At 46.7% G+C, this 13009-nt stretch overlaps 1 protein-coding gene across 1 annotated transcript; it reads right to left on the reverse strand.

The window, feature by feature from the left end:
• Window positions 1-7616: 7616 nt before the first annotated feature.
• Window positions 7617-11504, reverse strand: LOC102927200 (protein ARMCX6-like). The gene is made up of 2 exons (XM_006996419.4): window positions 11450-11504; window positions 7617-8768 (listed from the first exon to the last, which is right to left on the reverse strand). Exons 1-2 carry the CDS (start codon window positions 11502-11504, stop codon window positions 8233-8235), a joined length of 591 nt encoding a protein of 196 aa, XP_006996481.3. The 3' UTR covers window positions 7617-8232.
• Between the last annotated feature and the right edge of the window lie 1505 nt (window positions 11505-13009).

Genomic DNA, 13009 nt, shown 5'->3' on the forward strand with positions numbered 1-13009 from the left:
AGACACCCAACATCAGGCCTGCATATGTACATACGTATACTTGAACACACATGTGCACCTACACACATGTTGCACACTACACATACACACACACACACATACACACAAATCCCCCACAGCTATTAACTTTTAGCACCAGTAACTGTCCTACCTATTACAGCATCTCTAGTTTATACCCACAAGAAGTCAGTAGCACCTTTTCCTCATTTTTTGTGACAACTAAACAAAACAAAACAAAACAAAACAAAACAAAACAAAACAAAACAAAACAAAACAAAAAGACACTAGCAAATGTCTCCCTGCGGGGGCAAAATCACCAAATGTGAGAACTACTGTATCAGAAGGACCTAATTAAGTTCAGAAAAGCTGACACTCCAGAAAGTGATACCAAGTCAGGTCCATACTACAAAGTATTGCTTAGCATATTTTACACTTTCATCTTTGCAAAAACAATGCACATTTATGCCAGGTGGTGGTGGTGCACACCTTTAATCGCAGCACTCGGGAGACAGAGGAAGGTGGATCAAGGCCAGCCTGGTCTACAGAGCGAGATCTAGGACAGGCACCAAAACTACACGGAGAAACCCTGTCTTGGGGGGAAAAATGCACATTTATTGAAACTACTTCTATTCTGTCAACTACTCCCTCCCAAGTCAGAATTTCAGACTGAACAGTGGACAATGAAAGTGGGAAGACAATACATTTGTGATCTGTGCTGCCAGGAAGAGGGAAATTCAATACTAAACAAAATCAGCTCTATTCCTATGTTTGTAGGGCTTAATATACAGCAGGCAATATAGTCAAAATCAACAGGAAACATACTGGAGTGTGATAAATGCTATGAAAATCAAGATAGGAGAAGGACTTCAAATAGACTGCAGAGGGTGGTTTAAGCACCTTGGATGCCATCTCTCCTGCTTTTAGTTGACAGAACCTCAGTTGCACACACAGGAGGAAGCTGTTGTGATTACCTTTGTTCCTGTACCTTGTGGCAAGAAAGCTCAGGAAGATTGGCAGAAAGTACGGAGGTGGTTGCCTCTCTGAGCCTAAATAGAGGTTCTGCTCAAACAAGGCCTCTCAGTATACCAGGCTCTGACTCCATCACACATGTCTCCGTAGGCTTGTAAATTGGTTTTACGCTTGAGAGTCTGCTCAGTTAATTTTCCAGAAATTCTCAAGCTGCATTTTCTGAGTCAGCCACTAGACAACTACAGGGGCCTGAAAATGAGAGGATGTTTGTACCTTTCATTAATTGGAAAAAAAGAGAAAGCGACATGCCCAAAGTTAACCACACAAACTGGACGGGCTCTGCTGGTTTACAAGAAACAGAACTAAATTAGGCTAAATAAGACATCAGAGAGACAGGTCCTAGTTCAGAAAGTAACTTGTCAGCTTGATAACTTCAGACTAGCAGGATTAAAGAGACTACATTTCCGATAACCCCACAGTTACCTCTCAAAGGTACTGAGTACCGGGGCCTGTGTCCTTGATGTGCGTCCTTTAGGTACCTTCTTCAAAGCAAGGATTGAGAATGGAATGCATAGGAACTAAGAAGAGGTACTACGTGAACAAAAGGAGCCAGGAAGTGGATGGTAGAAGAACATTTCTCCGAAAAGGGTTACCACACACGAAGTAGGTGAAAACTCAGGAAATGGCTCACACAAATGATGTGAGTAAGTGAGAGCTCAAGAAAGATGGGAAGACAAGATCAACAGGAACCCTTCACTGTCAGGCCTTGGGAGAAATCATGGAAAAGAAACTTCACAATGATGGAAACGAAGGCCAGGATGGCAGAGGCGCAGGGAAGGAAGAACTACAGTAAAAGATGCGTCAATTGGTCATCTCTGAAAACGTTTTACATACAAGAAACATTATATGGACTGTGTGTGTGTGTGTGTGTGTGTGTGTGTGTGTGTGTGTGTGTGTGTGTGTGTGTAACAAATTTAAGGGAAAAAAGGCCATGAATTTGAAAAGGGGGGGCTTTGCATGGAGGGTTTAGAGGAAGAGAAGGGGGAAATAATGTATTTATAAAAAACACTTGAAAGTATAGCAATTAGTGTAAATTTTCTGCTAATATATCACTGAGAGCAAACAAATGTGATTATGGCTACAGACCAAAGGAAGTGAAGATAAACTTGATGAAGTATAAATCACATAACTAAAAACTGATAGAAAAAGATGAGAATTAATTTCAATATACCGATTTTGTCTTTATAATTGGAGTCAAGTAATACCACATATAGCAAACAAACAGAAATACAGATGGGAATATACTGAATATTGCAAGGATAAGCACTAAGAAATAGAATTTTTGTTGTTGTTCTTTCAAGACAGGGTTTCTCTGTGTAGCCCTGGCTATCGTGGCACTTGCTTTGTAGACCAGGCTGGCCTCCAACTTGTAGATCTGCCTGCTTCTGCTTTCCAACTGCTAGGATTAAAGGCATGTGCCACCACCTCTAAGCAAGAAATAGAATTTTTAAATTTAGACTTATCTTTATTATTGTCTGTGTATGAGTATTTTGCCTGACTGTATGTGAGTGCACCACATATGTGCCTGGTGCTCCACATGTCTGATCCTCTGCTACCGGAGTTACAGATGGCTGTGAGTCACCATATGGGTGCTGGGATTGAACCTGGTTCCTCTGCAATAGAGAGACAAATGTTCTTAACTGCTAAGCTAATTCTCCAGCCCAAGAAATAGAATCTAATCAGCTAAATCTGAATGGATGAAAAAAGAATAGAAAGAAAGAAGCATATGATGTCTATTATTAAAGCAGTATTTGTAATAGGAAGCAATGCAGGGAAGGGAATCCTTAAATATCCACAAATAAGCTGGGCAGTGGTGGTGCACACCTTTAATCCCAGCACTTGGAGGGCAGAAGCAGATGGATCTCTGTGAGTTTGAGGCTAGCCTGGTCCACAGAGCGAGACCAGGACAGTCAGAACTACACAGAGAAATTCACACAAAAAATTCACAAATAATTGAATCACCAAATAATTAAGATATATTAATGCAATAAAACAAAATACAGTTATTAAAAAAAATCAAGGTATTTATGTAGTGGGGTGAGGAAATGGCAAGGCTATTCACATACTGCAGGTGTATGTGTTTGCCTATGTGTGTCTAGAATGTGTATGTACACAAACCGTGTCTTTGGAATAATATACAAGACACTGCCAACAACATTGCCTCTTGTGGGGGAGAACTGAATATTGCTGAGGGAAAGGAAATGGGAGATTTTGATGTATAACACATTATTTGGGGAATTTTGAGCCATTAGGATGGATGTGTAATTGGCATGCTTGGAGCAAATGAGGATAATCCAAGGAGTCCCTCACTCTGGCAATCTGGACCATTGGAACAAGGCACCCCAAAGAACTAGACTAGACTTCCTCAGCAATCTCAAGCTGGGAGAAGGAGAAGGCTGAATGAAGCCTGGTGCCAGCCAGAGAGGGAGGAAAGGGGTTTTGCACAGTGCGCACAATTTGTCAGACCATCTTACAAGAGAGAGTGGACCCCAGACAACAACGGTGATTGAAGGATGGTTGGGACCACACCTTGACCAGGACTGCCTAATCCTGCACATCACTTGCCTTCCATTTAAACCTTGCCATAGCATCAGGACCCTGAAGAAAGATTTGGCGGAAGATCCTGTAGTTCTCTTTGTCACTCTTCTTAAGGTGCTCACTCTTGTTGCTGCCTTTCGTTAGTAATTTGGCTCTTTTCATTGGCTCATTTAGGATGGGTGGGCAAGCCTAGCTTGTTAGGGCTGCCAGGACAGGGGCTCTGGCCCTAATGCAGGCAACAAATGAATTGTCTATGTAAACCAAAATCACCTTTGAACTTAAAATGCAACAGAAGGAACTGCTTGACCTGTTGTTGCTCAGCCTCATTCATATGATATGATATGAAATGCCTGGTCGTGATTTCTAGTTAGTTCACTCCACATACGTTTCTCTTTCTTAGGACTGATATAAATATATAGAGCAAAATCTTGATTGACAACTTGGCCCCCTGTACCCCTGCTCATTCCCATTACTTATAATCAAGCTTAAGTAAATAGAATAACATTCTTACATAAACAGAAGCAAGACATTGCCTGTACATCAGTCAGAACATCTGAGTTCTCAAAAGTAATTTTTAAAATCTATAAACCATCAATTGGGAGTTATCCTAACTTTTTTTTTTGATTCAGGGTTTCTCTGTGTAGCTTTGGAGCCTGTCCTGGATCTCACTCTGTAGACCAGGCTGGCATCGAACTCACAGAGATCTGCTTGCTTCTGCTTCCCAGGTGCTGGGATTAAAGGCGTGTGCCACCACCGCCCGGCCCCAAGTTATTCTAACTTACAAAACAAACCAGCCATATCTGGAACTGGCCTTGGCCCTCTCTTATTCTATAATAAGAATATTTTTCTTTATTTTGTACAAGTCACAGATATTAAGAATTTAGCATTTAAAGGAAATTTTTGTCAGAGAGGAACTCTGTGGACAGCAGAGAGGAGACAGAAAGAAAAACAGCGAATTTCATGTCTCCTAACTCAAGTCAATTCCCAGATGAAGACCTTAGTAAATGTGGGTATTAGATATTCACATACATGTTCCTGAAAATTGAAGAGCATCATGGTAAGTTTTCTATGCCCACAGACACAAACAGAAAAACTACTAAGTTCAACATGGGACAACTGAAGCTGAGAGATAAGGCTGATGTCTTAGTTAGGGTCTTTAGTGGAGTTTGGGTTTCTGGGGGAAAAAACGCTAGCAGAATAATTGAACCAAATGAATCTTTGCTACCCCTTCCTTCCTCTTTGAGAGGAGCCATGTTGAAATATTTGGACATTTCCAATTTTCACTTATGGTTTCCATTAATAATAGAGAAAGCACACTTGTGCAAGTCAAGGCAACATAGCATTAGAGAACACATTTAAAAAGATGGCAACATAAAAAATATGTAACTCATGGCACTGGTCTCTTTCTTCTACCACGGAAGCTATTTTTATTCAAGGTTATATTTAACAAAGATAACCCCCAAATACATTATCCCTGTTGCAACTGCATATTTGAAAGCCTGCCTGCGTTTCCAGGGAACGGAGTGCAGGGGCCTCAAAGCACACAATCCCCAGGAACAACAGGTGCCAGGGGAGGGCTCCAGAAGGAGCGTGGACAAACTGTGCCCTCGGGCACCACACACGAAGGCGCTCATGAGAAGCAGCAGCAGCAGCAGCACACCCAGAGCTCTTTCAGGAGCTGGAAGGCAGTCTGCGGCACGCTCACATGACGGAGGAGACAGCTCAGGCCAGGCAGGGTACAGCGCTGTAGACCAGGGGCGGCAGGGCAGCATGGTTGACCTAGTTCAGAGTTTGTGGTGGGAGAGCCCAGCAGCACACAGGTCCATTTTGTGATCCAGAGCTATTTTGATCTTGCATTGTCTGTGCCCAACAGGATGGGGTCCCAGGGCTCTTGTTTCACAAGTCTATTCAGATGCCTCCTGAATCAGACACCCCACCCATACACCGTGAAACGGGCCTCCTGCTTAGGCTCCAAGAGACCACCAGTCAAGCAATGAGGGGTCAGACAAGAAAGCCCTGCATCCACACCCAAGCCATGTTTTCAGGAGCGCACTACCAGCAAATGAACAGGAGGGGGCGACATGGGCCGGGACCATGCTCCTAGTGGAGCAGCTTTGGTGGCAGGTGGCTTTCCTGGGGCACAGCTGCTCAGAAGGTGTGCTGGGAGGCTCTGAGGCCCTCCCCGAGTTAGGAGACAGCTGCAGTGTTCAAGCCTCAAGTGCCTGGGAGATGCTGGACCACGGCACCCGACCGGAAACTTGGAGTTCTGTGTGTGATGTGCACTGGAGTAAGGAGGCGCATGCTAATTTGGGCCAGGAGCTCCAGCAAGGACAGGAGCCTCTGCCTTGCCTCTGTGCTGAGATTAAAGAGGCCTAGCAGTGAGCTGTCACTGAACACAGCACTGGCAAGGCACACGGGACCAGGACAAGAGGATGCAGGTGTGTGCACAAAATCCTCCTTCAATGTACATCACCCAGCCAAAACGTGGGTCACTGGCCTCAAAGGGGCTGTGGGTGGTGGTGGGGTGCAGGGAGGCCACCTGCTGGGGAGGACTCCACCAGCAGCTGTTGGGAGACAAGACAGGGTCCCTGAGCCAGCCAAGGCAGCCTGAGGCATGAACTGTGATAGCTGTGTGGTGTGGCAATAATGATCATAGGCCACTGGCTTTATCCAGGTTCCCAGAACCTTGGAGATGGTCAGTATCCACTCCAGGTTGGACAACTTCCCAGAGTTGGTCCAGGGGCCTGGCAGGCGCCCCAGCATACTGGTCACCACGGAATGCTGCTGGGAACCGGGTACAAACAGGAGAGTTGGAACTCAAATGGTGCATGGAGGCAGAAGAGGGGATGAAAGCTCTGGAGAGATGCACGGAGGGGAGCAGGCTGGAGGCAGGGCACAGTGCACACAGACCACTGGTGCCCAGGGCACAGTGACTCAGAAGAGCACCCCAGGGACATCCAGCAGTGCATGGCACCTGTCCTGCAGCAGCAGCAGCAGCAGCAGCAGCAGCAGCAGCAGCAGCAGCACCGTGGCCTCACAAGGGGAGCATTCACAAGGGGAGCACTCACAAGGGGAGCACTCACAAGGGGCACACTCACAAGGGGAGCACTCACAAGGGGAGCACGTGTGCCCCCTGCTTTGCCATGGCTTTGGGAAGGTGTCTGCTGCCCCACACATGGCAACCATGCAGGGAAGCTAGCCTGGGTGAGGCAGGAGGTAAGGGAAGTTGGCAGAGGTTTGGAAATGGGCAGTGTGTGTGTGTGTGTGTGTGTGTGTGTGTGTCTGTGAGTTGGGCGGGCCTGGACTCATGGCTCAGTGCATAGGGGCCTCCTCTTCCTTGCAGGGGTGTGCAGATCTCAGAGACAGCATGGCTGTGCGGATCTCTGCAGGCCAGTCATGCACAGCACTGACAGCACCCTCCCCACTGTCCTTGTGGGGAGTTCCTGGATGCTCCACCTCTAGGAAGGGCTAGGGAAGAAAGGAGGTTCCCCAAGAGTGGAGCAGCTGCCAACCCTCTCACCCTGCCAGGAAGCAGTGCTTAGGATCCCAAGGAAGGAAGGGAGGCAGGAAGTGGTTTTGACAGCACCTTAAGGGGACAGATAGACATGGACCTAGCAGGGGCCAGCCACGTGGTAATCCCTCCTGGGAGAATCCTCTGCCAGATGGGCACAGGTGGGGGACAGAGCCACTGCAGGATGCACAGAGAGAAATGCCATGGGCTGGAGCCTTCAGCCCAAGGAGGCCAGTCAAGAAGACCTCTTGCTTAAGGGCTTCCTGTACTCAGGGCCCCAGGGTGCCCGCTTCAAGGGTGTTGTCTCCTCTACTTCCCTACCCACACCTTAAATCTACCCCTGCCCTCACCCCTCCCCTGTGCCCCTCTCCTGAAGCCTGTTTATCCTGAGCCCAGCAGTCCCTTTCTGCCCCTGCCCCCTGTGAGCACTGGTGAGTGCACCTGTCAGGGAGCAGGGGCCCCAGACAGCTGGACTCTGTGGTGTATTGTGTCTCCCTGATTGTGTAGACCGCGAACTCAAAGATGAGTCCAGTGCCCCTTTTCATTTTCTTGCCAATCAAAGCACACAAGTTTATTGATGATACACACAGGTGGGGGCTCGGGTGGAAGGGGGTCAGTCGGTACATCGGACAGGAGGGGAGTGTATTTCTTTGATTAACATGCTAGCCATTCATCAGCTAGTGTAGAAAAGGGGAGAGGGGAACTACTTCGACCAAAGCAGCGGCAGCAGATGCAAGCTGGGCACAGGCTCCCATGTGGGTGTCATTTCTTCTAAGTGGTCCTGCTTAGACAGGGAGATCACCACAGGCAAGCACAGCACTCGTGATGCTGTGATTTGATGTTCCTTATCTGCAGCTAGCAGCCAAAGGGGCGATCCCTTCACCCTTTACTGCAGGAGGAAGGCTGCAAGGGAGCAATTTACAATGCGCTTTACCTGCAGACTACAAAGCCCAGAGGTTGCCCAGGGCTCTGGGGAGCCCTGCCTGGCCAAGAAGAGTGTGGCCCTGCATTTTGGGATTGGAACTTTCGCCCCAGGAGGCGCTCACTGGCTAAGGCTGCATCCTTGCTTGCACCCCTCTGCAGCTTCTCTGCCTCCCTCAGTCAACTGCTCGGGCTCGGGGTGGATTCGGTCTCCTTCTGCTCGAGAAGGCCACTTATGGGGAGAGGGCTTCCAGGAGCATCTCTCTGCTCCTGCTTCTGATAAAGGGGAGCATGGATGAGGACAGCAGTTGGGCAGCCAGCACTTCCCCTGCCAACACTGGCTTTTCAGGCAAACCCACCAGGGCTTCCAGACCCTCAACCTTTGCACATTCCCTTCCCTGGGAAATCAAGGGAAACTTCAGGTCTGAAACCGACTTGGCAAGCATGTTATTAATAACTGTCATGCTTATTAGCAGATCTAATCCGGCCTGCTGCAGAAATGACTTGCAGCCACCTAACACCGTCTCTCGACACACTTCACCGATGTACATCTTAATCTGGCCCTCATTTCCAATACTGGTGTTGGGATTTTCTGGGACACACAATGCCTTCTCCCTCGCAGTGGGCTGGCGGGTGGGGATCCCGTTTCCAACCACTGAGAGGCTGGCCAAATGGCTACTGACATTGTGGCTAAGGGAAAAGACAGCATTTGTGGGCTGGGTGAACATTTTTTTTCCTTGAATGGAAGCACACTTGGTCAGGTCAAGAGCTCAATAAAAGTTGTCTTCAGAGTTCCAAATCTAACCTTCAGTGGGTCATAGGTTGATTTTTTGTTTATTGAGATGATAGTCTCTCCGTGACTTTCTAAATCCTTTTCACAAATGATTTAATTCTACATTATCCTCAGGACTTTGGCTTTCTTTGATCCTTGAGTTGAGACTAATGCCTTTCATCAGTCCTGCCTGAAGCAACCCGCTCTTTTGGTCTTTTCTTAACTGATTACTCCTTTATTGCATCTGTGAATGAGCATTCTAGCTCACTTGAAGTCCTAGCCTGCAAACCAGGTTTCCCTCGTTCATCAAATGAGCATATCTCATATCCATCAAAATCCCTAGCGGATCTCATTGACAAAGTTCTTTATAGTATTCTTGGTCCCATATTATTAGTCATGTCTCCTGAACAGTCTCTTAATGCTCTAAGAGCAATACACTCTTTCAAGAAGAACATGCCAACATCTAGTCCTCCTCTCTCCCCCTAGCTCCCTCTCTTGCTGCCTTCCTCCATTTCTCCCTTACTCCATCTGTTATTTCAGAATAAGAGCTTCCAAATGTTTCTCTCTGAAATTCCTCCTCAAGTGTAACACCTATCTTTTTCTGGTACTGGAATAAAATGGGGTGCTGGGCAAGGGGAAACAAACACTGAGAGAGGCAGAAACAGCTCTGCCTCTGGAGCCTGGGCTCTGAGTTGCCACACCCAGTTCCCACACTTTCTCCACGATAGCACACTATATGGAGGGATTTCCTTCCTCCCTTTTCCAGATTATCTGCAGGAAACCAGACAAGAAAGAAGCAAGTTTGGTCTATGTACCGGGTCAGAAGTCTCAGGTATGTTCCCTCTAGATTCCAGCTTTAGAAGTTGGCCATTTAACCCCAGCGTGTTAGATGCCTGCATGAAGATATGACTAATTATGAAACCCATTATTGTATACAACTGAAACACACTCATAAAAATGAATGAAAAGCAAATATGAACAAGGTACAGCGATATATATATGAAAATATCATAATGAAACCCATTAATTTGTACCTAAACTAAATAGTATTGAAATATTGCCTTCCATTTAGGTTTCCAGCACACCATCCACCTTGTCTTCCGGTCCCTTTCTGACCTGTGTGCTCCTCCACCGCTGCTGGACTGGTCGCCCTGCAGCTTCCCAACCTTCCTTTCTGCACCAGATGCTGGTCCTGTCTTCACAGAGCCAAAGGGAACGAGGCTTAAGGGTTTTCTGGGAATGAGAGCGGAAGAGCAGGGTCTCATGTACAGCTTTGCTTCACTGGAGGTCTTCTGACTGCCTCAAACCTGTTATTCCTTAAAAGAATAAAAACTTCCTTAGTAACAAACAGCCTGAGGGGGGGGGGATTTCCTCTTCCCTTCCCTTGGTATGTGCTGCCCTCTACAGACGGACAAACCAACCAACATCTGAGTCCATCACTGTTTAGCGCTGGATGCTGGGCTACAGGTCCTACCTTTTACTAATTTAGGACTCTGTAGAACGTTTCCCGCACATCTACCCCAGGCTCCCCAAAACAGCTCCGCCCCCTCAACCTCATGGATCATTTACAGAACTAAAATGAGCTTAATCTGCGTGTAGAAGTCTGTGGTCCAACTTTGACTCTAGGTTCCCAGGTAATCTTCATTTTCGTTCCAAGTGCTTCATAAGCTGAGCAGTTCCTTTTTTCTTTTATGTGGCTATAAAAGCCATCTCGCCGAGGTCAAGAAGAGCTGATAGCTGCATCAGAAGAGCATTGCCTCCACAGTTCTCGGTCACCTACGATCCATGCCACCAATGAGCCATGGTCTCCAGTTGCACTTCTACCAGCTTTTGTCTCTCCAGTGCTGGGACTAAAGGCAAGGCCACCACGCCACATCAACCTGATGCTGCTTTTTGTGAGAATGTTGTATTATAGCAACAGAAATGAAACCAGAGCACTAAGTAAAAGAATGCCCCTCCCCAGTTTGGAGGTCACAAGGAGCTTGCTTAAAGCAGAAGGCTCCAGAGCCAATAGCTGTAGGAGCAATTCAACAATTTTGGTGTTTGGTGTTTCGTTTTGGTTTTTGGTTTTTTTTTGAGACATGGTTTCTCTGTGTCTGAGCCTTTCCTGGATCTCCCTCTGTAGCCCAGGCTAGCCTCGAACTCACAGAGATCTGCCTGCCTCTTCCTCCTGAGTGCTGGTGTGTGCCACCACCGCCCAGTTTCAACAATAATTTTGACAGATTGATGGATCCTGGGTGTGAACTAGTTGGAAAATGAAAATTCCTAGACAACCCCTCTTAGAGAAGTGTAGAAGAGGGACGTGCTAACACGGAATCTCTCCTCTCCTCTTCTCTCTCTCTCTCTCTCTCTCTCTCTCTCTCTCTCTCTCTCTCTCTCTCTCTTTCTCTCTCTCTCTGCCCTTCCCATATAAAGGGAACTACTAAAGGTAAAGGTACAGTTTACTTGATTTTACCTCAAAAATGAAATAGGTTTTCTCATTGAAGATAAGAGGAAAAGAAAGAAATCCATTCAAGTTTTTTGGCAAGGTGGGATGAAAACAGCAATTATAAAGTATTGTTCACATGACTGTTCTCTATAGCAACAGGGTGGCCATGATGTCATCCGATCTGGAGCAATTGGCCAGCTCCAGCAGTTGTTTTCTCAAGCTAAACCTGAGGTATTGGGAAGGCTCACACCTTGGTCCTTACTATCCAAAACCACGGAGCGGCTTCCCTGTGCAGAAGCCCACATCCGTGACAAAAGCACAGATGTCTCGGGTGCAATAATTCTTTTGAGGAAGTGCAGCTATTTAATCTAGAAAATACTGAAATAAGATGGCAGCGTAAGAAGCTCCAAAATCCCATTCCCATAGAAAAGCAGTGCAAGATGGGTAATACTGTCAGAAACAGGTTTATTGGAATTGCAGAAACTAATCAAAGCTTTATACCAGTCAGAAAAATCAAGAGGGAATGAAGAGCTGAACTTCAGTAAAAGAACTTTGTGGTGCAGCCCCAGAGAAGCTAGTAATAAGGAGGACCCTAAGAGGTACACACATGGAGGTCCCCAGGAAGGGGAAATAGTTAAGATCTCCTGGGTAAACTGGGGGTGGGAGTAGAAGGGAAGGGATGGGGGATGTGAACATGAGGGACTGGGGTGGCTGAGTGAAGGGAGGGACGGAGAGGGACAGCAATGAAAGAGACATCTTGGTAGAGGGAACCATTGGGAGGTTAGGGAGAAACCTGGTGCTAGGGAAATCCCCAGGAATCCACAAGGATGACACCAGCTAAGACTCCTAGCAATAATGGAGAGGGTGCCTGAACTTGCCTTCCCCTATAATTAAATTAGTGACTACCTAATTGTCATCATAGAACCTACATCCAGTAACTGATGAAAGCAGATGCAGTGATCCACAGCCAAGCACTGGGCTGAGATCCTAGACTTCAGTTGAAGAGAGGGCAGAGGGATCACAGGAGCAAGTGAGGTCAAGATCATAATGGGGAAAATCACAGAGACAGATGACCCAAGGTGGTGGGAGGTCATGGGCTCCGGCCTGTCAGCTAGGGAACATGCATGGGACCAAACTAGGCCCTCTGAATGTGGGTGACAGTTATGTGGCTAAATCTGTTTGGGGAGCCCCTGGCAGTGGGACCAGGACTTATCCCAGGTGCATGAAATGGTTTTTTGGAACACATTCCCTAGGGTGGGGTACCTTGCTCAGCCTTGGCAGAGGGGAGAGGGGCTTGGTCCTGCCTCAACTGAGTATGCCAGACTTTGTTGACTCCTCAAGGGAGGCCTTACCCTTACTGACCAGTGGATGAGGGTGGGATTGGTGGAGGTGGGGGCCAGGAGAAGGGGAGGGAGGGGGAACTGGGATTGGTATGTAAAATGAAAAAAACAAACAAACTTTTTTTTAAATAAATAAAAAAGAACTCAGTGATGTCTCATCTAATGACAGGCCCACCCCCGCCTCTGAGGTAACCTTAAAGAAACCAGTACATATTCCCTGACAGTGTTCCTACTCCTAAAAGTAGCAGAACAGACTATATTTTTAAGGATCTATGATTACTGATTCTACCATTCTGGTGACTCTTTGAAGAACCAGCTCAAAGGGTTTGCATTTATTTTCCCTAATTCAGAACACTTCCAAAGATGAAATGTCTATTTTAGGGACATTCATTGAAAATGTGTAAAGGCAAATATTTTTATCTACTAATGCCTGAGGTGTGGAACATCCATTAAGGTTTAAAAAAAATAGA

This window comes from Peromyscus maniculatus, chromosome X (genome assembly GCF_049852395.1).
Source record: "Peromyscus maniculatus bairdii isolate BWxNUB_F1_BW_parent chromosome X, HU_Pman_BW_mat_3.1, whole genome shotgun sequence".
In the NCBI taxonomy this organism is placed as follows: domain Eukaryota; kingdom Metazoa; phylum Chordata; class Mammalia; order Rodentia; family Cricetidae; genus Peromyscus; species Peromyscus maniculatus.